The following is a 27,487-nucleotide window of genomic DNA, read 5'->3' as shown; positions in this document are numbered from 1 at the left end:
TTAGGAAGGTAGGGGAGGCAGGTACAGGGGTGAATATAACTCCAGAGATAGATGTAAAGGGAGAAATCCATGGAGCAATGATGCTTCAGAGAAGGTCGAAAAGGGGGAATAGGTTCCTGGATAAATGTTGCCCCAAGTGAGGGAGTGAGAGGAAGAGTAGAGAACTCTCTACAAAGTTACATTTCCGAGGATGAAGTTTACGTCAACATTTCCCTGTGATCACACAAACCGAGATAGAGGCACCCAGGAGGTGGCACCATCACCCACAGGAAGGTCAATATAAAAGAAACGATCTCGCTGCGTCTGGTAGATCTTCATCTCCGGCGGAGACGATGCGCTGGAGTTTGGCATTGGCGCAGGTTCTGGCGGTGCTGGCGCTGTGGATCGGCGGAGGCTGCGGGCAAAAACCCTGGCAATGGTGCCCGTGTACCAGTACGAGTTTTTGTGCGCCCTTACCCGCGGACCATCAGTTCCAAGTGGAGGTGGGTGTCCCAGACCATTCAATCCCCTCGGGAAAAAGAGTTGGTTTATTTGAAGTTATCTTGTGAAGTGTATTGAGCAGCAACACTTGGAATGGGAGAATTGGGATGTGAGCTCGTGTCTTTCCTCAAGTGGTTCAGCTCCTGTCAGCCACACTGTATCAGGGACAGGCTGAGGGGGTGAGCCCGGGTGGGGGAACAGGTAAAGCGAGTGCAGAGGCACAAGGAGCAGCTCAGATTATTATTGATGTGCAGTGAGAATCGTATTATATATAATATATGTTAACGTGTTAATCTTGGTATAGTTACAGCCTGTGGAAAATAGGACAGCTGTAATATTGAGCAGTGCAAAGATATTTGAACAAGTGCAGCAGCAACAAGATGTTTCTTTTCTAATGTTTCTCTGATGTGCAGAATCTTAACTGATGTGTGATCTCAGTCTGACAGCCTAATACCGTGGTTATGATTTGCACTTTTCACAGAATATTGATCCCCCAAAACCCCAGTTAAAATTCCTGGGATCATATGTAATAAAATTGTGATTTGACCTGAGTCATTGTATAACTGGGATCATGCTCATGATTAAACTGAATACAACTTAACAGATCTTTCAACAAACGTAGATATGAAATGACTGTAATTGTTCTGTAGTTCTTAGGCAGTCCTTCGGAATCGGGGATGACTTGGGCTGGGGTTGGAGTTGTCCATGGGAGCCCTGATGCTCCCTGTCCCGACCTTCATTTGGGCAAGTGGAAGATGCTTGTGTGTGAATTCTATTAACATGGGGCAGTCATTGCTTGGTATTTGGCGTAAAGTCTCAGCCAAGCCAGACATTGGTCCAATGGCAAGGACTTTGCAGAACATTTGGAGCTCAGGCTCTGCTATGAGTTACTAGCCTGTTCTCTGCATGATTATTATTTTTTATTCATTTACGGGACATGGGCATTGCTGACTGGACGAGCATTTATTGCCCATCCCTAATTACTCTTGAGAAGGCGGTGGTGAGCTGCCTTCTTGAACCACTGCAGTCCATGTGGTGTAGGTATACCCACAGTGCTGTTAGGGATGGTGTTCCAGGATTTTGACCCAGCGACAGTGAAGGAACGGCGATATATTTCCAAGTCAGGGTGGTGAGTGCCTTGGAGGGGAGCTTCCAGGTGGTGGTGTTCCCATCTATGTGCTGCCCATGTCCTTCTAGATGGTAGTGGTCGTGGATTTGGAAGGTGCTGTCTAAGAAGCCTTGGTGAATTCCTGCATCATCCAGTAGATGGTACATACTGCTGCTACTGTGTGTCGGTGATGGAGGAGGGAGTGACCGTTTGTGGATGTGGTACCAATCAAGTGAGCTGCTGTATCCTGGATGGTGTCGAGCTTCTTGAGTGTTGTGGGAGCTGCACTTATCCAGGCAAGTGGAGAGTATTCCATCACACTCCTGACTTAGAATCAGATTCATAGAGTTTTACAGCACAAACAGGCCCTTCGGCCCATCGTGTCCTCATTGGCCATTTATTCTAATCCCATTTTCCAGCACTTGGCCCATAGCTCTGTATGCTATGGCATTTCAAGTGCTCATCTAAATATGTCTTAAATGTTGTGAGGGTTCCTGCCTCTACCACCCCCTCAGGCAGTGTGTTGCACTCTTACTCCTCCCCACCTGTGCAGCTGTGCCACCCATAGTGCTGTGAACTTGGCCCTGGCTGCACCCTCCAGAGGAACCTTCACCCTCACTGTTTTCCAACACAGAAAAACGGTTCTTGAGTGAGATGCACTCTGGGGCTTTCCTGACTACCTGCCTGCCTCCCTTCTTCTGACTGGTGGTCACCCGTTCCCTCTGGCTGCACTTCCTTAAGCTGCAGAGTGACCACATCTAACCACATGCTACCCTCATAACCCTCAGCCTCGCGGATGCACCGCTCTGTCTCCAGCTGATGCTCAATCTCAGAAACCCATTGCTCAAGCTGGTCAAGCCAGTGGCACTTCCTGCACACGTGGTCATCCAGACTGCAAGGAGTGCTTAAGAATTCCCACCTGATGCAGGCCGTACGGCACACGGGACTGAGCTCCCTTGCCGTACTTGGTTTGATTTTAATTAAAAGACTATTTCCTTAAATTTAAGCCAAATAGAAAACTATTTAGTTTTTCTTTAAAAAAACAAATGCTGAGACTCTGACCTTCTGTAATGTCGCTTTAAAGTGGAAAAAAAACAACTTACCCACTACCTACCAATCATCTCTCCGCCTTGTCGTGACGTCACTTCTTTCGAATTCCAGCGTCGCCGAATGTCTGGGTGAGAACCGGCAGCTTCTGCCTTGTAGATGATGGACAGGCTTTGGGGAGTCAAGAGGTGAGTTACTCACCGCAGGATTCCCAGTCTCTGACCAGCTCTTGTAGCCACAGTATTTATATGGCTAGTCCAGTTCAGTTTCTGGTCAATGGTAACCCCCACAATGTTGATAGTGGGGGGTCCAGTGATAGTAATGCCATTGAATGTCAAGGGGCGGTGGATAGATTCTCTCTTGTTGGAGATGGTCATTGCCTGGCACTTGTAGTGCACAAATGTTACTTGCTGCTTGTCAGTCCGAGCCTGGACATTGTCCAGGTTCTTGCTGCATTTGGGCATGGACTGCTTCAGTATCTGAGGAGTCGCGAGTGGGGCTGAACTTCTGACCTGATGATGGAAGGAAGGTCATTGATGAAGCAGCTGAAGATGGTTGGACCTAGGACACTACCCTGAGGAACTCCTGCAGTGATGTCCTGGAATGTAGATGATTGACCTCCAACAACCATGACCACCTTCCTTTGTGCTAAGTAGATACTTAGGTATGCAGGTATATACGTGACCTGTTGCTAAGTGGGCAGTGTGGCAGCAACAAGATCTCCAGCAATATAACCTGCAGACTAGATGTGTTCATTATTCTTTCCTGATGCTATACCCTGGGGACAATTATATTGATAGGAAAAGAAAATCAATATTTTTAAGATCTGTTTGATATCCTTCATTACTGCAGCTGACAATTTTATTTTTGCACCAGGTCCTTGTCTTTGATAGTGGAGGATCGGATTGGAGACATTACGACTGGACTAAGATCACGACTATCGTTGCCTTTGGAAAGTATGACCGTGAGCTTTTGTGTCATGCTCATGCAAATAAAGTTCGAGTCGTCCTGAAAGGTAATTAATCTGATCACAGGAAAAAAAGCCCTCCTCTCTTCTATTGCAAGCTGCATTAATGAGAACCACTTAAAGGGACATACAGTGTACAGATGTGACTTTGCTATTCTGACTCATCTCCCCCTTACATTGCAGAAATTCCTCTCCGGCTCTGATACAACTGTTGCAAATTATTCTACATCCCATTTACAATATTAAAAACTTTACAGTAACAAACCACTCCGACCTTCAAAACCTTACTTCCTGTTGTCAAGTTTTTCCAAGTTTTTGTGGCTCCCTTTTCCATTTATAAATTCCTCAGTCCACATTTATAATGCTATCTGTCAACTTGTTTCACAGCAATGAGGGCCTCCTGACCATGGTGGTAATGTAGCCTCTCTTTTGCCGCTTGCAGTTTAAATTGTCATTTAACGATAAATAATATCAGATAAAAATCTTATTTAAAAGTAAATTTCACAATGGGAATTTATCTAAATGGACAAGGGCAGCAGACACATGGGAACACCGCCACCTGGAAATTCCCTCCAAGTCACTCACCATCCTGACTTGGAAATATATCGGCCGTTCCTTCACTGTCGCTGGGTCAAAATCCTGGAACTCCCTTCCTAACAGCACTGTGGGTGTACCTACACCACATGGACTGCAGCGGTTCAAGGCAGCAGCTCACCACCACCTTCTCAAGGGCAATTAGGGATGGGCAATAAATGCTGGCCCAGCCAGCGAAGCCCACATCCATTGAATGAGTAAAAAAAACTGGCCTGAATACATTGGTTGAAATATCCCACGCGCTACTCCGCTTTATCTGACAACACTTACTCCCGGGACCTCTTTGCATATTGGCATGGGAGATCGGCCACTGGTGTGTTTTTTTTTTTCCCCAACTTTCACCTCCAAAACTTGTTGGTCTTTGCTGGGTCTGCGAGCACTGCTGCATGTGGTCTACCAGTGGGGGCAAGGGGAATAATTATGGAAAAGGAGATTGGCATTTCAAAGAATTCTGGAGATGGTCCGGGGTTGCAAGGACTTAACAGTTTTGGGAGTGTGAGGGGAAGCAGGGTGTAACATTTCTTGTTGGGAGGGGCTGTGGAGGAGTTTAATGCAATGCTTCTCAAAATGTCTCTTTGGGGACTTCAAGCCTTCAGCCATCAGGTTGCTGCAAATTAAGTGCCCAAGCTGCCACTACTCTGTTGGTTGATCCCACATTCTGTTCCAGCCTTGAGCCTTAAGCACAAATGCTTATTTAGCAAGCCATAGACATGCCAACATGGCTCTGGGGTTTATTTCTACAGGAACAGAATTCAAAAGCAGAGGCGTGATGTTAAAACCTTTCCCGGTCCCTACAAAAGCAAAACACTGCAGATGCTGGAAATCCAAAATAAAAATGCAAAACGCTGTAAATACTCAGTGGGACAAGCAGCAGCTGTGGAGAGAAACAGGGTTCACATTTTATTTAACATATATATTAAACAGAACCTTGGTTTGATCACACTTCGATAACTATGCACAGCTGGATCTACATACCACAAAAACAGATGTAGGCTCACTGGAAAAAAGTGCAAAGAATAAATATGGAATGGAGAGCATATAACCATCAGGAAAGACTGAACAGGCAGGGTCTTTCTGCCCCAGAGAACTGAAGGTTGAGATGTGACCGACTTGACAAGGCAGATAATGTTTCTATTGGTGGGAAATTCTCAGATTAGTGGCCATAAAGATGAGATAGTCAGTAATAAATCCAGTAGGGAATTCGGGAAATACTTCCTTACCCAGGGAGCGGTTAAAGCAAATAGCAAGGGTGTATTCAAGGGGAAGCTGGATGAGGACGAAGGGAATAGAAAGATAATTCAATAGGAAGTTGAGATGAAGTAGTTACAGTGAGAGGCTCCTGTGAATCATAAACACTGGTTAATTCGCTGTAAATATTCTGCCTTTTAAAAATAATGGAAAGAAAATAATTGGCTGTGGGTTATGCAGCTTCAATATTGCAAGCTGGGAAATTATACAAACTGATTCAAAGCCTTCTCTTTACTGTTTACGGGGCAAAAAAAAATATCCAATGTTAGTCCAGGGGTTGGAGATAGGCTGAGGCACTTGAAAAGTTACAGGAAGCCAGTGAGAAACCTTGGTGAAAACAGTGTGGAATATAGAGACACAACAGGCCACGTTGTGTGCAAAATTCCATTAAAAAAAAGAGAACAGGGTATGCAAGTACTCTGTCCCTCTCTTGTAGGTCAGAAGCTTGTGTTTACCCCAAGCGCCCGCACAAGGACAACACTGAGGGAATACTGCTTTGCCAAAGTTGCTGTGTTTCTGATGAGACATTAAACAGACAACTTGAGGAAGAACCGGGAGTTCTCAGTGTCCTGGGCAAACTCATCCTGTAATCAACACCACCAAAAAAAAACGCCCTAAACCAGTTATTTATCTAGTTTCCTATGGGGGTCCTTCCTAGAGACAAAATTAGCTGCCACATCCACTTAGAAAACAATGTGATTGCAATTCAAAGATAATTAATTGAACTGAAGTATTTAAGGGTGTCTTGAGGCTGTGAAAGGCACTGCGTAAATGCAAATTCTAGCTAAATCTCCCTCTCCTACTATCCACTTGACATCGGCAGGTTCTTTTTGGCAAAGTGCCTTAGGGCTATCGGTCTGTGAACGATGCTGTATAAACATTTATTGTTCTCTCTTTATGCTTCACCAGCAACTATCGCACAGCACAACTTACTAAACAGAAACAAGCGAGCAGTTTGGATCAAAAGAAAAATATTGTTGGCAAGAAAGCAATTTATGGATGGCATCAATATGGAAATATGGGAAACTGATACTCCTGGATCTGAACATTATCACGCGGTATCTCAGCTGGTTGAGGAAGCCACACAAATCTTCCACCGGGAAATACCAGGGTCTCAGGTAAAAGAGCTATTACTTTTAAAACGGGGACAAACAAGTTTGTTCCTAATTGATTATAATGAAACACGGACATTTTTCTGGATAAGTAAATTGCAGTGACTTCTGGCTGTTGTTTATGAGCACATATCACCTTTCTGCGAGGCTGCTCAGATTCAACATTTCAGTTTAAGCTTAAACTGGACATTCAGCCGACCTGGTCTTGCAGCCTTTGTAGCTGAGAATTGTACAAGTGAATTGAAGCTCAGCTGCAAGTGGGTATGGTTTGAACTGTCATTTTCGCAAGTATAAAAAAGTGATAGCACAAAAGAGGCCATTCAACCCATCCTGCCTGTGCCTGCTCTTTTGAGAAACCTATCCATTTCATCCCGGTCCCCTTTTTCTCTACTGCTTTACAAAGGTTTTACTCCCTTCACATATTTGTTCCCTATTCAAAGTTACTATTGAATTTGCTTGCACCATCCTTTCGCACTGAGCTATCCAGATCAGAACAACTCACTGCATGGAAAAAAAACCAGACATGAACAAAAAAAAAGAAGTTTCTGTTAAAGTTATGTTACCAGGGCTGATGATGCACTCCAGGTCCTTCAGCACCCACCAATCGAGGAGAAGACAAACTATTTCCTCAGGTGATCCAGAGCAAGAGGGTAGGTAGGTAGAACCAGTCACAGTCCACAAGGGACTGGAGACATCTCTTTCTAATAGAGAGAATTGGTTATGTGACATGTGGGGACACATGACACCACATCTAACATGGGGGAGGCAAAGAGGCAGGTCCCAAGTGTACCTCAGCTGGAACGGGTATGGAACCCACACTGTTGGCATTATTCTGACCCACCTTGAACCTGTGTTCTCTGGTTACTTGCCCAACTACCACTGGCCACAGGTTCTTCTCATTGACTCTAACAAAACATTTTATGATCAGAACAGCAAACTTTTATCTACATAGCAATGTATAAGATCCTTCATCAATACCCCACAGTCACTTTGAAATTAAGGGACCATTAAATAGGCAAAAAAAAAACCACTACATTTTACTGGGTGATAAGTTTTCACATCAAAAACCTCTAACTCAGTTTTTGAAAGGTGGCTCACTTCTATCTTGGGGGTAATATTGGGAAAGTGTGAGCCAGGTAAATGCTGGTCCATGCTAAGTTATTTGATCTCAGATAGGATGTTGAAGGATACAACAGCACTAAAGATAAATTGTGTCAGTGAAGGTCAGTTAAACTATCTAATTACTATCTGGAAATCTGGTGAGTCTGAAGTGCAGATGTTGGGTATTAATTCGCTCTGCAGGCCGCTGATTAAGTAGGAAACCAGACAGCGATCTTTTACTTAATACTAGATTTATTTTCAGAATGCAGCATGAGATGTTGGTTAGGGAGGAGGCAGACTATAGTGTCTTCTCTTTTGATTAAACTAAAAAAGAAATTAATAAACTAATTAGTAGCCCCTTAAAGAGACACTAACAAAATCAAAAACTCTAACAGAAACGTATTGAATTAAAATTACACTCCAGGGCTGATACTCTTTCGAGTTATCAACAGTCACAGATTGCAACTCCTTCCGAGTACAATCACAGTTCTTGGATTCTAGGAGTGGGACATGAACCCACAACCCTCTGATTCAAAGGCAAGGGTGCTATGAACTGAGCCACAGCTGACACCTCAATGGTGCACTCCAGCCCCTGTGGTGCCTACCAGCTGTGGAGAAGACAAATTATTTCCTCAGGTGTTCAAGATCCAGGGCAATAGAGTGGGTAGGTAATTAGTTACAGTCTATGGGGGAGCTTAAGACATCTCCCTCTATTAGAGACAATTGGTTAAATAGCTTGTGGGGCACCACTCCACATCAAGCATGGGACAGGGCCCAAGTCAGACAGGTATTGAACCAGCGCTATTGATGTTATTCTGAACTACACTAGCCATCTAAGCTAACCAGTCCCCACGGTCTCTCTTTATATGCTGTTTAAAAACCAATAACATAAACAAATTAACTAATAAACAAATTAACAGCCCCTTAAAGAGGCACCGTAACAAAAAGGCAAAACTTTAAAGGAAGCTTATCAGATTAAATTAAACTAGTGTTCCCAGGGCTGCTGATGCACTCTAGCCCCTGTGGTGCTCACTGGTTGCAGACGGCCTCTAGTGTACTGGCGGACACCACATGCTCCCTCTGCAGGGACATTTGGCTGTGAACGTAGCCGCAGATGGGAAGACAGTGGGGCTTAACAAACCCCTCAGCTGCCCACTGCCTGGACTGGACAATGGACACCTTCAATGGCCCGCCCCAGGAACGGGCTAATAAGGAGGCCCTCCACCCTGCACACCCCCCCCTCCGCACCAGGTGGCCAAAGGTCAGGTGTCCAGGGCTAAAGTGCAACCAAAACTTGAGGGTCAGCCCTTCAAGTAACCAAAAATGGGCTGCAGCCTCTCACAAAGTATATACACATGGTAGATGGACTCCTCAAGGCTGCGGCTTGGGAGTCTGTGAACCATCGTAACCTTTTTTTGCACGGTACCTGCTGCATGTAACACCCTCCACGCCAAATCCCCGATGGTAAAAGGGAGAGCTCCTGTGTAGAGAGCCCTCCACTGGGAGCCCCCAGCACCTCCGGATGGCAGGACAGAACGCCGCAGCGTGATGGGTGGTTGGTGAGGAAGTGTGTGTGTGTGCAGCAGCAACCCGTACAGCAAACTCCTCCGTGCAGAAGGTAAAAGCACAGAGGGAGTTTCCGCGAGAATGGTTGACGGTTCCCGAGGGATGTTTCGGGATCTGGGGCCAACGTGAAATTCCGTTTGGACGGGGGGTCAGTTCAGGCAGGAGTCCCTTGGATACTTGAGCTGCCGCCCCGACACCTTGAGCGCAGCCAGGGCTGAGCATAATGATCTTAAGGCTGTGGATGGCTTTAGCCGCGAGCTGGACATCAATAGATGCGCGCCGCATAAGTTGTTGTGGCGTCATTCAGCTCAGTCTCTCTTTGTACTCTTTTGAGTACCAATAAAAATAAACAAATGGACAAATTAACTAATTGACAGCCCCTTAAAGGGGTCCTGTAACAAAAAAGATAAAACCTTTAAAGGAATCTTTGCAAACCAAGTTCAAATGTCATTCTGGGGGCTGATGATGTACTCCAGCCCCCGTGGTGCCCACTGGTCACAGAAGGCCTGAAACATGCCAGCAGACACTGCATGCTCCCTCCCCAGGGACAGCGGCTGTGAACAGAGCTATGGAAGAGGGGCAGACAGTCAGGTCTAATGGCCCCCTCCACAGACTGCTGCCTGGACCCGTTAATAGCCACCCTGGCCGGGCCCAGGAGCAACAAGCCCACGAAGAGGTCCTCCAATCTGCCCATTCCCCGCTCACCCCCTCACCAGACAGCCAAAGATCAGGAGGAGGGGACTGAAGTGCAACCAAAATTTGAGGAACAGCCCCTTCGAGAAACCAAAAAGGAGCTGCAACTTCTGGCGTCCCACATACATGTGGAACACGGGCTCCTCAAGGCTGCGAGAAGTTCAGTTGGGCCTGGGAGTCCGTGCACCATCTCAGTCTATGATTGCATGGAGCTGCCGCGCACAACACTCTCCACACCAAATCCCCGATGGTAAAAGGGGGGGGTGGGAACTCCCAGATAGAGTGGCCTCCGCTGTGGGCCCCTGCCACATCCGGACAGCAGGGCGGAATGCCGCGGCATGTCCGGACGGTCGACGTGGGCGCGGAAGCGAAGGGCGCGCAGCAGCTCCGCGTGGAACGGAAAGGTGAGGAGGGAATTTCCGAGAGACAGCTCGAGTTGTGGTGACAAGGTGCCCGAGGGAGGTTTCGGGACACAGAGCCAACGTGAAATTCCGTCCGAGTGAGAATCAGCCTGGGCGGGAGTCCACCCACCACATGCTACAGCCGCCTCGAGTGGAGTCAGGACCGAGCACCACGATCTTAAACAGTCTCCCTTTATAGATCCTTTTGAGAAAAGAAAAATATTAATAAATTGAACAAAAAAAAAATCAATAAATCAAAAAAAAATCAAGAAATCAGAGGGGTGGGGTGGGTGACAGCCCCTGGCACTACAAGTAAAACAAAACATCAAAGGAAACTTACAAAATCAAATTAAAATATCATATCCGGGAATGATGATGCACCCCGAGCCCCCATGGTGCCCACTAATCGTGGGAGGCCTCAAGTGTACCCGTGGACACCACTGCTCCCTCTCCAGGGCCATCCGGCCACGGACATAGCTGTGGAAGAGGGCCAGACAGTCGGGCCCGGATGACCCCCTTGACCACCCGCTGCCTGGACCTGTTGATGGCTACTTGGCCAGGCCCAGGAGCAGGCTTACAAGGTGGTCCACGCCCTCCCCGCACTCCCACCCTGCACCAGGTAACCAAAGATCAGGAGCGTGGGTGTAGTAATTATAGTTCTGATAAACGTTAGGATTGTAGCTTTCAGAATAATCGTCCGTTGTAAGATCACATGATCTGTGTAAACCAATGAGCTAGCAGTACGGGGAACCTCTAAGGGAGAGTTCTTCTTTAGTTATAGAGTTTGATGCACGTATGTAGCTGCTGTTGCCGTCTTGTAAATAAAGTTCAATGTTTCCACCAAGAAACCCTGCCTGGAAAATCAACTCTATAACAGTGGGGTTCAAATGCAACCAAAAATTGACGAGCAGCCCCCTCAAATAATGAAAAAAGGGGCTGCAACCTCTGGCAATCAACGTACACGTGGAGCACAGGCCCCTCAAGGCTGCAGGAAACACATGCGGCCTGGGAGTCCGTGAGCCACCTTAATCTACGCTTGCACGGCACTGCTGCATGCAACACCCTCCACGCCAGGTCCCCCCCCCGATGGACAAAGGGGGGACTCCCATGTACACAGCCCTCCACTGGGGACCTCCACCACCGCCAGGCGGCAGGACTGAGCACCACGGCTTGTCCTGACGGTGGAGGATGGCGAGGAAGTGGAGGGTGTGCAGCGACAGGCCATAGAGGAAACCCCCTCCGCGCCGTGTAGAAAGGCCTGGAGGGAATTTCCACCAGACGGCTGAATTTGTGGGGCTACGGCTGCTGAGGAAGGCGTTAGGATGCAGGACTGATGTGAAATCCTGTCCGAGTGAGGGTCAGTTCGGACGGGAGTCCAATGCACGCCGGAGCCTCCTCGACACCTAGTGCGTAGTCAGGACCGAGCACCACGATTTTAAACACTCGCTTTATATGCTCATTAAATAAACAATAAACCAATAAAAAAACTAATTAACAGCGTGACAGCCCCTTAAAGGGGCACTGTAACAAAGGACACCATTTTAAAGGAAACTTATCTCATTAAATTAAAATGCCATGGGGCTGGCAATGCACTCAAGCCCCTACGGTGCCCATCAGTCATAGAATGTCATAAAAACAAAAAACTGCGGATGCTGGAAATCCAAAACAAAAACAGAATTACCTGGAAAAACTCAGCAGGTCTGGCAGCATCGGCAGAGAAGAAAAGAGTCGACGTTTCGAGTCCTCACGACCCTTCAGCAGAACTGAGTAATATTAGGAGAGGGGTGAAATATAAGCTGGTTTTCCCCCATCCCCCCCAACCTTAAACCAGCTTATATTTCACCCCTCTCCTAATATTACTCAGTTCTGTTGAAGGGTCATGAGGACTCGAAACGTCAACTCGAGTCATAGAATGTCTCCTGTTTATAGACCCTTTTGATAAAACAACTTAATAAATTAAACAAAAGTCAATAAATGAGGGGGAAGGGGGGGTGACAGCCCGTGCTGGGGCACTGTAACAAAAGATCAAAATTTTCAAAAGGAAAATTATAAAATCAAATCAAAATGTCTTTTCCAGGTGTGATGATGCACCCTAGCCCCCGTGGTGCCCACCAGTGGTTGTTGGTCTTTAGCGCACCGATGGTCAATGCGTGCTCCTGCTCCAGGGCCATCCAGCCCTGAACGTAGCTAAGGTAGAGGGGCAGACAGTCAGGTCGGGCGACCTTCTCGACCGCCCGCTGCCTGGACCTGTTGATGTCCACCTTGGCCAGGCCCAGGAGGTCCTCCTCCCTTCCTGTCCCTCTCTGCACTGGATGACCGATGATCAGGAGTGTGGGGCTGAAGTGCAACCAAACATTGAGGTGCAACCTCTTCAATCAACTAAAAGGAGGCTGCAACCCTGGACAATCCTCATAAATGTGGAACACGGACTCCCCTTGGATGCAGCAAACTCATGCGGCCTGGGAGTCCGTCAACCACCTTGACCCATGATTGTTTGGCACTGCTACACGCAGCACCCACCACACCAGGTCCCCCATGAACAACTTTTTAATAATGGGTGAGCTGCAGAGAATATTATTATTTTGATGACCTGGTGTCCTATTAATTCTAACTCTATATTTGCCCCAAATTTTTAATGTAATTTTTTTATACAGTCTTGAACACTGTAGAGCTCCAAACTTGTTAAATTCACAGCTGAATTGGACCATGTGTGAGTAAGGAATGCATTTAAAAATCATATAACTGCAAATGATATAACTACAAGGTCAGCATGGTATGTGACGTGGAGGGGAACTTTAGGGCCACGGTGTCCCTATGCACCTGCTGTCCTTGCCCTTCCAGGTGCTTCTGGTGGTGGGGTTGAGAGGTGCCATTGAAGAAGCCTTGGCAAGTGCTGCAGTGGATTTTTTCGATGGGTGCGTTGGTGAAGGGGGTGAATGTTTAAGGTGACAGATGCGGGTGTCGATCAGTGGGCTGCTTTGTCCTGGATGATATTGCTCTTCTTGAGTATGTTGGAGCTGCACTTATCCAGGCAGGTGGAGAGTATTCCATCACACTCCTGACTTGTGCCTTGTATGTGGAGAAAGGCTTTGGGGAGGCAGGGGGGTGAATCAGGCATCACAGACTTGCTTGCTTTTGTAGCCACAGTATTAATAAGACTGGTCTAGTTAAGTTCTTGGTCAATGGTAACCTTATAACCTGGTATATCCCTCATTGTACCATTATCATCAAGCCAGGGGACGAACCCTGGTTCAATGAAGAATGTAGGAGAGTACGCCAAGAATATCAGGAATGCCAAAAAATGAGGTGTCAATCTGCTGAAGTTACAACACAGGACTTCAGCAGAAGCAGCATGCTATAGACAGATCTAAGAGATCCCACAACCAACAGATCAGATCGAATTACTACAGTCCTGCTACATCCAGTTGTGAATTCTCCACTGGCTGAAGGTCATTGTGGTTATTAAAGCTAAGACATTGCTGAAAGGCTTCCTCAGAACAATGTCCTGGGCCCAACCATCTTCAGCTGCTTCAAAATTACCTTCCCTCCACCAGAAGGTGAAAAGTAGGGATGTTTATTGGTGATTTCAGTGTTCAGCACCATTTGTAACTCTTATAACACTGAAGCAGTCCATGCCCACATGCAGCAAAACCTGGACAACATTCAGGCTTGGGCTAGTAGGTGGCAAGTAACTCTTTTTAAAATTTGTTTGTAGAATATGGACCACACTGGCAACTCTTATTGTCCATCCCTAATTCCCTTGTGAAAATGATAATGAACACTTCTTGAATCGCTGCTGTCTGTGTGGTGTAGATGCATCCACAGTGTGCTGGCCAGTGAGTTACATAATTTTGACCCAGTGACAGTGAAGGAATGCTGATATATTTCCATGTCAGGATGGTAGGAAATTGAAAATGGTGGTGTTTCATGAGCCTGCTGCCCATGTTGCTCTAAGTGGTAGAGGTCATGGGTTTGGAAGGTGCTGTTGAAGCCTTGGTGAGTTGTTGCAGTGCATCTTGTAGATGGTACACACTGCTGCCACTGTGCGTCAGTGGTGGAGGGAGTGAATTTTAATGTAGTGGATGGGGTGCCAATCAAGCAGGCTGCTTTGCCCTGGATGATGTTGAGCTTCTTGAGTGTTGCTATAGCTGCACCTATCCAGGTGAGTGGAGAGTATTCCATCACACTCCTGACTTGAGTCTTGTAGATGGTGGACAGACTTTGCGGAGTCAAGAGTTAAGTTACTCACGACAGAATTCTCAGCTTCTGACCTGCTTTTGGGGCCACGTTACATGCTTAAGTTCTTACAAGGTATCAGATGAAATCAACAACTTCTTCTCATTACTCTTACCTTAGGTCACGTTTAACGTGCCCTGGACTCCAGATTGCACAGTTGGGCGATGCTATGATTATGCAGCAATTGCAAATTCTTGTGACTTTTTGTTTGTGATGTCATATGACATCCATCGTGGAATCTTGGACGATTGCATTGCAAAGCCAAATGCTCCCTATAACCAGACCTTATCAGGTATGTTCAATATGATCTTCTGGTTCAGGCTCTACCTGCCCTACGCAAATGTTAATCTAAGACTGTCATTAATTTTGGCATTTAGGTCTCTCTGCTTATATCGACCTGGGTATTGATTCCAGAAAACTCGTGATGGGAGTTCCATGGTATGGTTATGACTACACTTGCCAGCGTTTCTTTGAGGTAAGGAGAAATGTGTGTTTTACATTGTGCAAAAAATGGCAGTGAAGTCAGTTTATCTGAAACTGTCCAATCAGGGCATCCAAGTGTAACCTGGAATGGCCCAGTGCTTTTGCCTCTGTTACTTTTACCTTTGCACACTATTTCAATAATTTTGCTCTGTTACTTGTGTGGACACACACAAAAAAATCCAGTCATGTTAAGAGGTAGAAGGCTAAGAGGAGAGTTGAGGAGAATTTTTTTGGTGGGAGTCTGGAACTCACTGCCTGAAAGGGTGGTTGAGTCAGAAACTCTCATAAGATTTAAGAAGTATTTAGATATTCACTTGCATTGCCATAGCCTCCAGGACTATGGGCCAAGCGCTGGAAAATGGGATTAGTGTGGTCAGGTCTTTGTTGACTAGCACAGACATGATGGGCTGAATGGCCTCATTCTGTGCTGTAAAGGTCTATGAGTCTATAATTTTAGTATCTTTTCCATGGCAGAGAGAGGTAACAGGTGACCGCCAGACAGTCAAGAATGACAAGGATTGGCAATATTGATGAAGGAGAACTTTAAAGTATTGGAGAGAGAGAGGGTGTTCTGGAGAGGTCAAGGAGAGAATCTATTTGGTTAGAGTTAAGAAATAATGGAGCTATCATTACACTGCTTGGTGCATTGCACAGGTCACCAAACTAGTGGGAAAATATAGAGGTACGAATTTGCAAGAAAATTACAGAGAGATGCGAGAATTATAGAGTAGTTATAACTTCCAATATCTTAATATAGATTGGAATAGTGATAGTGCAAGGGTAGAGATGGGCAAGAGTTTCTAGAATGTGTCCAGGAAAATGGCATCTGTATATTTACAGCACACAAGGAAGGAGACATTGCTGGATCTGGTTATGGGGAATGAGGTGGGTCAAGTGAATCAAGTGTCAGCAGGAGAACATTTAGGCAACAGTGATCATAATATCACAAGATTTAGGGTAGCTATTGAAAAGGACAAGCAGCAATCCAGAGTAAAGGTAATTAGTTGAGGGAGGGCCAACTTCAATAGGATGAGAATGGATCTGGTCCAGATAAATTGGAATCAAAGTGTAGCAGGCAAAACTGACACTGAACCATGGCCTACTTTTTAGGAAGAAATAGCTTGGGCACGAGTGTGGCATCAAGGAGCCTGAACAAAACTGGAGTCAATGAGAATCGGGGGAAAACTCACCACTGGTTGGAGTCATACCTAACACAAAGGAAAATGGTTGTGGTTGGAGGTCAATCATCTCAGCTCTAGGACATCATTGCAGGAGTTCCTCAGAGTAGTGTCCTCAGCCCAACCATCTTCAGCTGCTTCATCAATGACCTTCCTTCCATCATAAGGTCAGAAGTGGGGACATTTGCTGATGATTGCACAATGTTCAGCACCATTCGTGACTCCTTAGATACTGAAACAGTCCATGTCCAAATGCAGCAAGACCTGGACAATATCCAGCCTCTCCAACAAGAGAAAATCTAACCATTGCCCCTTGGCATTCAATGGCATTACCATCGCTGATTCCCCCACTGTCAACATCTTGGGGGTTACCACTGACCAGAAACTGAACTGGACTAGCCATATAAATACTGTGGCTACAAAGCAGGTCAGAGGCTAGGAATCCCATGGCGAGTAGCTCATCTCTTGACTCCCCAAAGCCTGTTCATCATCTACAAGACACAAGTCAGGAGTGTGATGGAATACTCTCCGCTTGCCTGGCTGAGCATAGCTCCAACAACACTCAAGAAGCTTGACACCATCCAGGACAGAGCAGCCTGCTTGACTGGCACCCCATCCACCACCGATGCACAGTTACAGCAGTGTGTACCATCCACAAGATGCACTGCAGGAATTCACCAAGTTTCCTTAGACACTACCTTACAAACGCATGACCGCTACCATCTAGAAGGACAAGGGCAGCAGACACATGGGAATATCACCAACTGGAAGTTGCCCTCCAAGCCAATCACCACCCTGACTTGGAAATATATCGGCGTTCCTTCACTGTCGCTGGGTCAAAATCCTGGAACTCCCTCCCAACAGCACTGTGGGTGTACCTACACCACATGGACTGCAGTGGCTCAAGAAGGCAGCTCACCACCACCTTCTCAAGGGCAGCTAGGGATCGGTTATAAATGCTGGGCTAGCCAGCAATGCCCACGTACCATGAATGAATAAAAAAACTAGCCAGTAACAACGCAAGTGATATTCCCCACTGACAGGATGCTGCCGTCAAGTCAAAAAGACGTCCTGCCTATCACACAAATGAGTAGTGTGGTATATGAATTTTAGTGCCGGCGTGATGTTAGGTATGTAGGCTGTATGCCCCAAAGACTGGTGGATCCTATCAAACAGCCTGTCCCTTTAGCTATTTGCAATAGGCAAGGTACTTGCAAAACTCAATACATAGTGTCCAGCATTAGATGAGATTCTGCGTTTGGACAACATTTTCTAAACAACCCTGAGTGCGTGAAGAATTGCGCTGACAACCAATGTAAGATTATCAGTTGGGCTTGCAGTGTGGCTCACTTACAAGTGCTAGAAGGTACATATGTTAACATACAGGGCCCTGTCCTTTGCAGACAGAAAGAACACGTACACACGTTGCGCCTCTTTCAACTAAACAAAATAGACAACAGCCATTCTCTGGTCCATCCCCCAGGGCAATGCCTTGACCAATCAGTCAGCCTGCTTTTTTGAATTTAAACAAAGCTTGGTAGTTAACTGTCTGTCATCAGTTCTCCATGGCAATACCATTACCAATCAGAGGCCACTTACCAACCAATCAACACTCTTTTTTCATTCAGTATAAATTGTTGTTCCCTTTACATTTAGTATTTTTGCAATGATTGGTGCACGATGAAAAGCTTCAACAACATGACTTTTTTCAACAATACTCAAGTTGCACCCTTGTTCAAAAAAGTTTAGAGATAAGCTCAGCAACTACAGCCAGACAGTTTAACCTCAATGGCGGGGACGCTTCTAGAATGATGATACAGGAGAAAATTAATAGTCACTTGGGCAAATGTGGGTGTACGAAGGAAAGCCAGCAAGGATTTGATAACACTAGTCTAGTGACAATGATTCAGAACACTAGTCTAGTGACAATGATTCGGAACACTAGTCTAGTGACAATGATTCGGAACACTAGTCTAGTGACAATGCCACTATGCCACCGCCTCCCCTAACTGTCTCGAGTATTTTGATGAGGGTAATGTGCCCGATGTGGTATACATGGATTTCCAAAAGGCATTTGTTAAAGTGCCACATAGCAAGCTTGCCAGCAAAGTTCGAGCTCTTGGATACAAAATTGCCTGAGTGACAAAGAAACAGATGAGTGTTTGATTTTTGGAATAGAGGAAGGTAAATGGTGGGGGTTTGAGGGGTTGGTGTTAAGACCCCTCCTTTTCTTGACTTGCGTTAATGATTTAGATAAAAGCAAAATACTGCGGATGCTGGAAATCTGAAACAAAAACAGAAAATGCTGGAAAAACTCAGCAGGTCTAACAGCATCTGTGGAGAGAGAAACAGAGTTAATGTTTCGAGTCCGTATGACTCAAAACGTCAACTCTGTGGAAGATCCATACAGACTCAAAACGTTAACTCTGTTTTTCTCTTCGTTAATGATTTAGACTTGGGTGTCGGGCACAATTTTCAAAATTTGCAAATGACACAGCACTTAGAAGTATGGTGAACTGTAAGGAGATTAGCAATGGACCTCAAGAGGACATAGACAGGCTGGTGAAATGGGCAGACAAGTGGAAGATGAAATTTAATGCAGAAAAGTGTGGTGACTCATTTTTAAAATTCATTCATGGGACATGGGCGTAGGAAGAACAATAGGAAGAATATTCTTTGGTAGGAAGAACAAGGAGAGACAATATAAACTAAGGATACAATTCTAAAGGGAGTGCAGGACTAGAGGGACCTAGGGGTATATGTGCAGGAATCATTGAAGGTGGCAGGACAGGTTGAGTAAGTGGTTAATGAAGCATATTGGATTCCGGGCTTTTTAATAGGGACAAAGTGTACAAAAGCAAGGAGTTATGATATACCTGTATTAAGCCCTGGTTTGTCCTCAGCTACAGTATTGTGTCCAGTTCTGGGCATCACACTTAGGAAGGATGTGAAGGCATTAGAAAGAGTGCAGAAAAGATTGTTATGTGGATAGGTTGGAGAAGCTGGGGCTGTTCTCCTTGGAGAAGGGAAGTTTGAGAGGGGATTTGATAGAAGTGTTCAAAATCATGAGGGGTGGGGACTGAGGAGATGGAGAGGAAACGTTTCCATTGGCTGAAGGGTTGAGAACCAGAGGGCACAGATTTAAGGTAAAAGAAGCAATGGCGACACATGGAGAAACCTTTTTACGCAGTGGATCTGGAATGCGCTGCCTGAGAGTGTGGTGGAGGGAGGTTCAATTGAAACCTTCAAAGGAGAATTAGATAATTATCTCCAGAGAAGGAGATTGCAGGTCTATGGGGAATAGGCATGATAATGGGACGAGGTGATTTGCTCTAGCAGAGAGCTGGCACGAACTCAATGGACCAAATGGCCTCTTTTTTTTGTTGTTGTAACCATTCTATGGTTTCCATTCATATTTATTAACTTGCTCTCTGGGCTTATCTTATTGACGCTATATAATATGTCCCTGAAGCATTCCCTTAGCTGCATTCTGTCAGGTTGCACATCTTAAGCTTCTCACATCTATTCTCAATACTCATACCATTATACCTGGGATCATAGGGACATAGGAGCAGCAGTCAGCTATTCGGGCCCTTAAGCTTGTTCTTTGGTAGGAATTAGATAATGAATAATCTTTATCTTAATCTCCATCTATCTACCTTGTACCGTAACCTTCAATAACTTTGCCTAACAAAAATCTTATCAATCTCATTTTTGAACTTATCAATTGACCGAGCCTCAGCAGCCTGCTGAGAGAGAGAGTTCCTGATTTTCTTTGCATGAAGAAGTATTCCCTGAACATCACTGAACGGCTTAGCTCTAATTTTAAGGCTATGTCACCTTTTCCTGGACTTTACTCATAAGAGGCATTGCTTTCTCCCTATCCACTCTACTAGCTCCTTTGATCATCTTAAACACACCAATTGGATGAGCTCCTAATCTTCTATATTCAGTCTTGTTCCTGTCCCTTTGAAATGACAACTTTGTCCTCATCCATAAATGTGCCATTTAATTTATATATTTTAACGAGATACCGTCCTTTTCAAATTATAAAGCTTCAGCATCTTTAATTGTCTGTAACGATCTTTAAACTTGGAGATCATTATGCAGTTCCTGCTTTTTTGAAGTTACCAAAATAACGTCATCCGCAAGTGCTATGTTTTCACCCTTTTTGTGCTTCTCAGGCTGGTAGATGTGACTTGACAACGTTTCATTTAAATAAATCCACTTGTAGCTTTCGAGCTAGCCGTTGGATCCCGTACAAAGAGATCATGAAACGCCTGCCCAAATCAATTGCTGGCAGATATTGGGATGACGATCACAAAGCCCCATATTATGTCTACATGGTAAGACTATCAATCAAAGCACAGTGGAGACCTGTGCGTTATAATATTCCTTGTAGAATGCAAACATTGCAGTGTTTCGTGATTCAGTATTCTTTGCGTACAGGGGTTAGTAAAGTTTAGAATGTCCATTTTGTATGGTAGAAAATGTGTATAGTTACAGAATTGACAAGGAAATGTGAGTTGGCTAACAAAGCACCAAAACCAGTTTTTAAAAATATTGCAGGCATTGTCGGAGGTGCCATCTTTCAGGTAAACAGTTAGACTAAGGCCTCTTCTGCCCTCTCAGGTGGAGGCAAAAGTACACATGGCACTATTTCGAGGAAGAACAGGAAAGTTCTCCCCAATTTCCTGGTGAATATTTATTCCTCAATCAACATCATTTAAACAGACTACTGGTCATTATTGCTTGCTGTTTGTGGGGGTTTGCTGTGCACAAATTGTCTACTATGTTTCTTACCTTAATACTAGTGGCTACACTTGAAAAGCTGGCAAATCCTTGATTTATAAATGCTTATAATTACTTTCAAAATCCCACCATGGCCTCGCCCATCTCTATCTCTGTAACCTCCTCCAGCCCTACGTCCCTCTGTGTTTCATCGATTCAGGCATCCTGTGTATCCAGCATTATTGTTTGTGTCTTCAACTCCCTAGGCTTTAAGCTCTGGAATTCCTTTCTTAATTACCTCCACCTTTATTTTCTACCTTTAAGACACTCATTAATGCCTAACTCTTTGATCAAGATTTTGGTTACCTGTCCTAACATCTCCTTAGGTGTCTGGGTGTCAAATTTTGTTCGATAACGCTCCTGTGAAGCACCTGGAGATGCTTTACTACATAAAGGCGTTGTACAAATGCAAGCTGTTCTTTTAAAACAAGCTAAAGAATGGCCTTCATATTGTATTGAACCACTTATACCATCCAAAAGTGTTTCACACAACATGAACTGCGGTAACATAGTTATTTAATTGGCTTGGAATTAGGCTGTGCATGTTAGTAGTCGAAAGGCTGATTCAGTTAGATGGACAACCTCATGTTATTTTAATGTCATCATTAACCTATTAAATTATTTGCACTCTATCTCATGGTCTAATCTCCAGGTGAATAATGTTTTTGAACATCAGCTTCTGTTTTTACTTGTAATCATGGGTGGTGTGTAAATGTATTAAAACACTTTGCAGATTATTACAGTACAAACAGGATAGCAGTGGCTTTCATAATCTGTGGCAACTGAGGGTTGGAGGAAAGTATCCTTGTATGTTTCCTTTCCCCAATTCATCCAACCTCCTTCTTTAATGCAAGTACAAGTTCAATGTATTTTAAACAATGATGCTGAAGATGTTCAACATTCAACCTGGTTCAGTGCAATGACCCAAACTTAGCCCCTACCTGTGTAAATCTCTTTGGCTTTTTTGGCAGGTTAATAAAACACACCACGAGGTCTGGTATGATGATCCAGAGAGCATTTCAATAAAGTCATCTATCTTGAAGAAATTAAAACTGCGTGGCATAGGTGTGTGGATTGGAAATTTCCTGAACTACAGTACATACCCTGCAGCAACAACGCAGACCGAAGAAATGTGGTATGCTCTGCGCCCTGCCTAAGGAAAACATTAAGATTGAGCTCGAACCATTTCATTTTCACACAATGCGATTTTTAAAATTTTACAAGAAAACACCCCAAAAAGTGAGCTAGCTTCCATCATTAAAAAAATAACATAGATCTAAGGAAAAGCTTTAACATTTTCTTTTATCCATGAATTTCTAGACAATGAAAGCAAATTTACAAATGTAATTTTCATTGCAAGATTAATCAACTTCAGGCAAACCTGTCGCAACTTTCATTGTGATTAGTGACAGTGTAAGTTAAAGCTTGATGCCAGGATTTACTTACGATTCAGGGAAGGGTTCAGCTTTCCCAGTGGGTCATAACCCCTGAAGAAGGGTCATACGGACTCGAAAACTGTTTCTCTCTCCAAAACTGCTGCCGGACCTGCTGAGTTTTTCCAGCATTTTCTGTTTTTGTTTCAGATTTCCAGCACCTGCAATATTTTGCTTTTATCTTAGGGTCATAATCCAATCCAGGCGTGCACATGTGTGCTCTCTGTTTTATCCACATCTTAATTTTTTACTGTCTTTTTATGATTTTATTTTGCTGCAGGTTATCATTTTGAATTTGGACAACTTGTAATTTTTAGTTTCCCCAATAAGGCATGTGAATGAGCATATTTCTGAATTGTAATGATACAAAACATTGCAACTATTCAAATGTTGCTGAAAACAGATTTCTTCTGCTGGAGCTTTGCGCCTTGCACTCATCAGGACAATCTGCAAGAAAACCAATGTAAGGGAAACAACAATTTATACTGTATAAGAAGAGAATGCTGAATGGTTGGCAAGTGGACTCTGATTGGTAGAGACATTGCCGTGGAGAATGAACCAGTTGATGGTGACTGGCAGTTAACTGCCAAGTATGATTTGAAATTTATACCAAGCAATTTGTCTCTGATTGGTCAAGGCATTGCCCCGAGGAGTGAACCAGTGAATGGCTGTCACTTACTTTATTTAGCTGAAACAGGGGCAATGTGTGGGCATGTTCTTTCTGTCTACAAAGAACAGGGCCCTGTGTATTAACATACGTAGCTTCCAGTACACGCAAATGCGCCACACTGCAAACCCGACTGACAATCTTAATTTGGTTATGAGCGTTATTCTAAGCACACTGAGGATCATTTAGCAAATGCTGTCCAATCACGGAATCACATCTAATGTTGGACACTGTGTTTTCAGTTTTGCAGGCACGGGTTGGTTGGATTTGGTCTGTACCTTGCCCATCGCGAACAGGGGAAGGGACATGCTATTTGATATGATCTGCCAGTCTTTGGGACCATACGGCCTACATACCTAGCATCACACTAGCACTGAAATTCATATACCATATTACTCATTGGTGCGATAGGCAGAATGTCTTTTTGGCTTGATGGCAGCATCCTGTTAGTGATCAGAGTCCATTTGCCTACTAATCAGCACATTCTTCTCATACAGTATAAATTTGTTATTTCCCTTACATTGGTATTCCTGCGAATTGTCCTGGTGAGTGCAAGACGAAAAGCTTAGACAAAAAATGTCTTTTTTTTCTCCGCGATACTTAAGCCCTGTATTACCAAACAACTATTCAAATTTTAAACACCAAGATAAAAGCAAAATACTGCGGATGCTGGAAATCTAGAACAAAAACAAAAATACCTGGAAAAACTCAGCAGGTCTGGCAGCATCTGCGGAGAGGGATACAGTTTATGTTTCGAGTCCGTATGACCCTTCATTGCCCCCTATCGAGCTCTCCTGTCTCACCCCCTTCTACCAGCTTATATTTCATCTCATTTCTATGTGTCTCAGTTCTGATGAAGGGTCATACGGACTCGAAACATCAACTGTATCCCTCTCCGGCGATGCTGTCAGACCTGCTGAGTTTTTCCAGGTATTTTTGTTTTTATTCAAATTTTAAATCCTCCTAAGTGCTGTAGAATTATCTAATCCTAAAAGGCAATTTGAATTTTTACATGAATATATGTTTCACAGAATAAAATGTTGTTTTCAAAGTAAGTGTTTTGGTTCTGTTGCTTGAGAAAAGTGAAAATGATGTAAATATAAAACAATAATGTGGTTCAGGTTTTAAAAACACCCATGGATCTAACCTTGGCACATACATGTGGTAGTCTTTTGTTAATCACATTCCCTCCTCATGGTCACTGTACAAAACTCAGCATTTCTGTTGGGTGGGTGGGAGAGGGTATATCTCCCATTTTTCCCCTGTGTTTGTAGATCTACACACAACAAGAATTGTAACAGTTTTAAATCCTGATAAAAATATCTTCTGTAACAATGAGCTTTCAGTAAGTTGGTGCAGGAGATTGTAGCCTGGCCATCTTCTAGATAAGTGTACAATTCTGGCTTGGAGGTTACAAGAACACAGTGAAATCCAGGTCAACATACAGGAGGGAAAAGAAAAATTACCTCGATTGGTGATGAGACAAGATCCCTTTCTTTCTTCTTGGAAAACTATCAATTCAAACTGAAACACTGGCCAGAATTTCCTGCCTGTCGGGCGGGCGGGCCCGACCCAATTTCCGGCGGGCGGGGAGCCGATCCCCGCCGGAGAAGCGGGCCCCGCTGCCATTTTAAGTGGGCGGGCCAATTAAGGCCCGCCCAGCGTGACGCCCGGCAGGAAGTGCTATGCGCTTCCTGTGCGGGGTGGGGGGGGGTGGATTCCCCAAATGCGAGAGTGCGCTCTGTCACGCATGCGCACGAAAGAGCGCACGTCTCGCTGAGGCTAAGTGCAACCTCAGGGAGATGGCTGAAAGTTGTTCAAACATTAAAAACAGAAAAATTAAAAAACCTTAACATGTCCCCCTCATGTGACAATGTCCCACGAGATGGGGCATGTTAATAAATTTCACTAAAACGTTATTAAAGTTTTTTAAACCCTACATGAAACCTCATCCCGCCGGTGGATGAGGTTTCCTGTATTATCAGAAGCCCGCCGGGGCTCCTGGCCTGCCCGCCAGCCTTAAGGTTGGACGGGCAGGTCCTGTAATCATTTTAATTATCCTGTCAATGGCCAAAATTGGCCATTGACAGGTCGGCGGGCGCACAGCTGATTTCTGAAGATTTAAATGGGGCGGGATGACATCGGGGGTTTCCATGTCATTTTGCGCGTCGGTGTGTGGGCCCCGCCCCCTGCTCGCCGACGGCAAAATTCAGCCCATTATCTTTGCAGCAAAATCCTGAAAGTGTGAGAATGTCTAAAGCCATAAAGAGGCATCCTGGGCATTCCTGATTCACATCCTTTTTTTTATTTATTCATTCATGGGATGTGGGCTTCTCTGGCTAGGCCAGCATTTATTGCCCATCCCTAATTGCCCTTGAGAAGGCGGTGGTGAGCTGCTGCAGTCCGTGTGGTGCTGGCACATCCAGAGTGCTGTTAGGGAGGGAGTTCCAAGATTTTGACCCAGCAACAGCGAAGGAACGGCGATATATTTCCAAGTCAGTTTGGTGAGTTACTTGAAGGGGAACTTCGAGGTGGTGGTGTCCCCAACTATCTGCTGCCTTTGTCCTTCTAGATGGTAGTAGTCCGTGGGTTTGGAAGATGCTGTCTAAGGAGCCTTGGTGAGTTTCTGCAGTGCATTTTGTAGATGGTACACGCTGCTGTTACTGTGCATCGGCGATGGAGGGAGTGAATGTTTGTGGATGTGGTGCCTATCAAGCTTTGTCCTGGATGGTGTCAAGCTTCTTGAGTATTGTGGGAGCTGCATTCATCCAGGCAAGTGGGGAGTATTCCAACACACTCCTGACTTGTGCATTGTAAATGGTGGACAGGCTTTGGGGAGTCAGGAGGTGAGTTACTTGTCGCAGCTTTCCTAGCCTCTGACCTGCTCTTGTAGCCACAGTATTTATATGGTTAGTCCAGTTCAGTTTCTGGTCAATGGTAACTCTCAGGATATTGATAGAGGGGGATTCAGTGATGGTAATGCCGTTGAACATCAAGGGGACAATACCACTGCACCATCTGCTCCCCTTAAATGTGGCCTTAATGTAAAGGGCAGTCACTCTCATCTCACCTCAGGAGTTCAGCTCTTTTGTCCATGTTTGAACGAAGGCTGTAATGAGATCAGGAGCTGAGTGGCCCTGGTGGAACCTAAACTTGGCGTCAGTGAGCAGGTTATTGCTAAGCAAGCGCTGCTTGATAGCACTGTTGATGACCATTTCCATCATTTTACTGATGATTGAGAATAGGCTGATGAGGTGGTAATTAGCCAGGTTGAATTTGTCCTGCTTTTTGTGTACAGGGCACACATGTGCAATTTTCCAATAGCCAGGTACATGCCAGTGTTGTAGCTGTACTGGAACAGCTTGGCTAGGGGCACGGCAAGTTCTGGAGCACAAGTCTTTAGTACTATTACAGAAGGCCCATAGCCTTTGCAGTATCCAGTGCCTTCAGCAGTTTCCTAATATCACATGGAGTGAATCAAATTGGCAGAAGACTGGCATCCATGATGCTGGGGACCTCCGAAGGAGGCCGAGATGGATCATCCACTCGCCAGTTCTGGCTGAAGATTGTTGCAAAATGCTTCAGCCTTAACTTCTGCACTGATATGCTGGGCTCCTCCATCATTGAGGATGGGGATATTTGTGGAGCCTCCACCTCCAGTGAGTTGTTTCATTGTCCACCACTATTCACGACTGGATGTGGCAGGAGTACAAAGCTTAGGTCCGATCCATTGGTTGTAGGATCGCTTAGCTCAGTCTATCACTTGCTGCTTATGTTATTTAGCACACAAGTAGTCCTGTGTTATAACTTCACCAGGTTGACACCTCATTTTTAGGTATGCTTGGTGCTGCTCCTGGCATGCCCTCCTGCACTCTTCATTGAACCCTTGATCCCCTGATCCCGTGGCTTGATGGTAATGGTAGAGTGGGGGATATGCCGGGCCATGAGGTTGCAAATTGTGTTCGAGTACAATTCTGCTGCTGCTGATGGCCCACAGTGCCTAATGGATGCCCTGTCTTGAGTTGCTAGATCTGTTTGAAATCTATCCCATTTAGCACGGTGGTAGTGCCACACAACACGATGGAGGGTATCCTCAATGTGAATGCGAGACTTTGTCTCTACAACAAGTGTTGGTCACTGCTACCGATACTGTTATAGACAGATGCATCTGCGGCAGGCAGGTTGGTGAGGATGAGGTCAAGTATGTTTTTCCCTCTAGGTTCCCTCACCACCTGCTGAGGACCCAGTCTTGCAGCTATGCCCTTTAGGACTCAGCCAACTTGGTCAGTAGTGGTGCTACCGAGCCACTCTTAGTGATGGATATTGAAGTCCCCCATCCAGAGTACATTCTGTGCCCTTTCCACTCTCAGTGCTTCCTCCAA

The 27,487-nt window shown here is 45.1% G+C and overlaps 1 protein-coding gene across 1 annotated transcript; it reads left to right on the top strand.

Annotated features, from left to right (window-relative positions):
* Positions 1-332: 332 nt before the first annotated feature.
* On the top strand, positions 333-22,162 carry LOC144692819 (di-N-acetylchitobiase-like). Its single transcript, XM_078561894.1, has 7 exons — positions 333-482; positions 3,512-3,650; positions 6,354-6,562; positions 14,674-14,845; positions 14,931-15,028; positions 20,399-20,560; positions 21,977-22,162. The coding sequence occupies exons 1-7, from the start codon at positions 333-335 to the stop codon at positions 22,160-22,162; spliced, it is 1,116 nt and encodes a 371-aa protein (XP_078418020.1).
* The last annotated feature ends 5,325 nt before the right edge of the window (positions 22,163-27,487 follow it).

This window comes from Cetorhinus maximus, chromosome 17 (assembly GCF_964194155.1).
Source record: "Cetorhinus maximus chromosome 17, sCetMax3.hap1.1, whole genome shotgun sequence".
NCBI lineage: Eukaryota > Metazoa > Chordata > Chondrichthyes > Lamniformes > Cetorhinidae > Cetorhinus > Cetorhinus maximus.
Note: the sequence above shows the minus strand (reverse complement) of the source record. Positions and strands in the feature narration are given on the sequence as shown.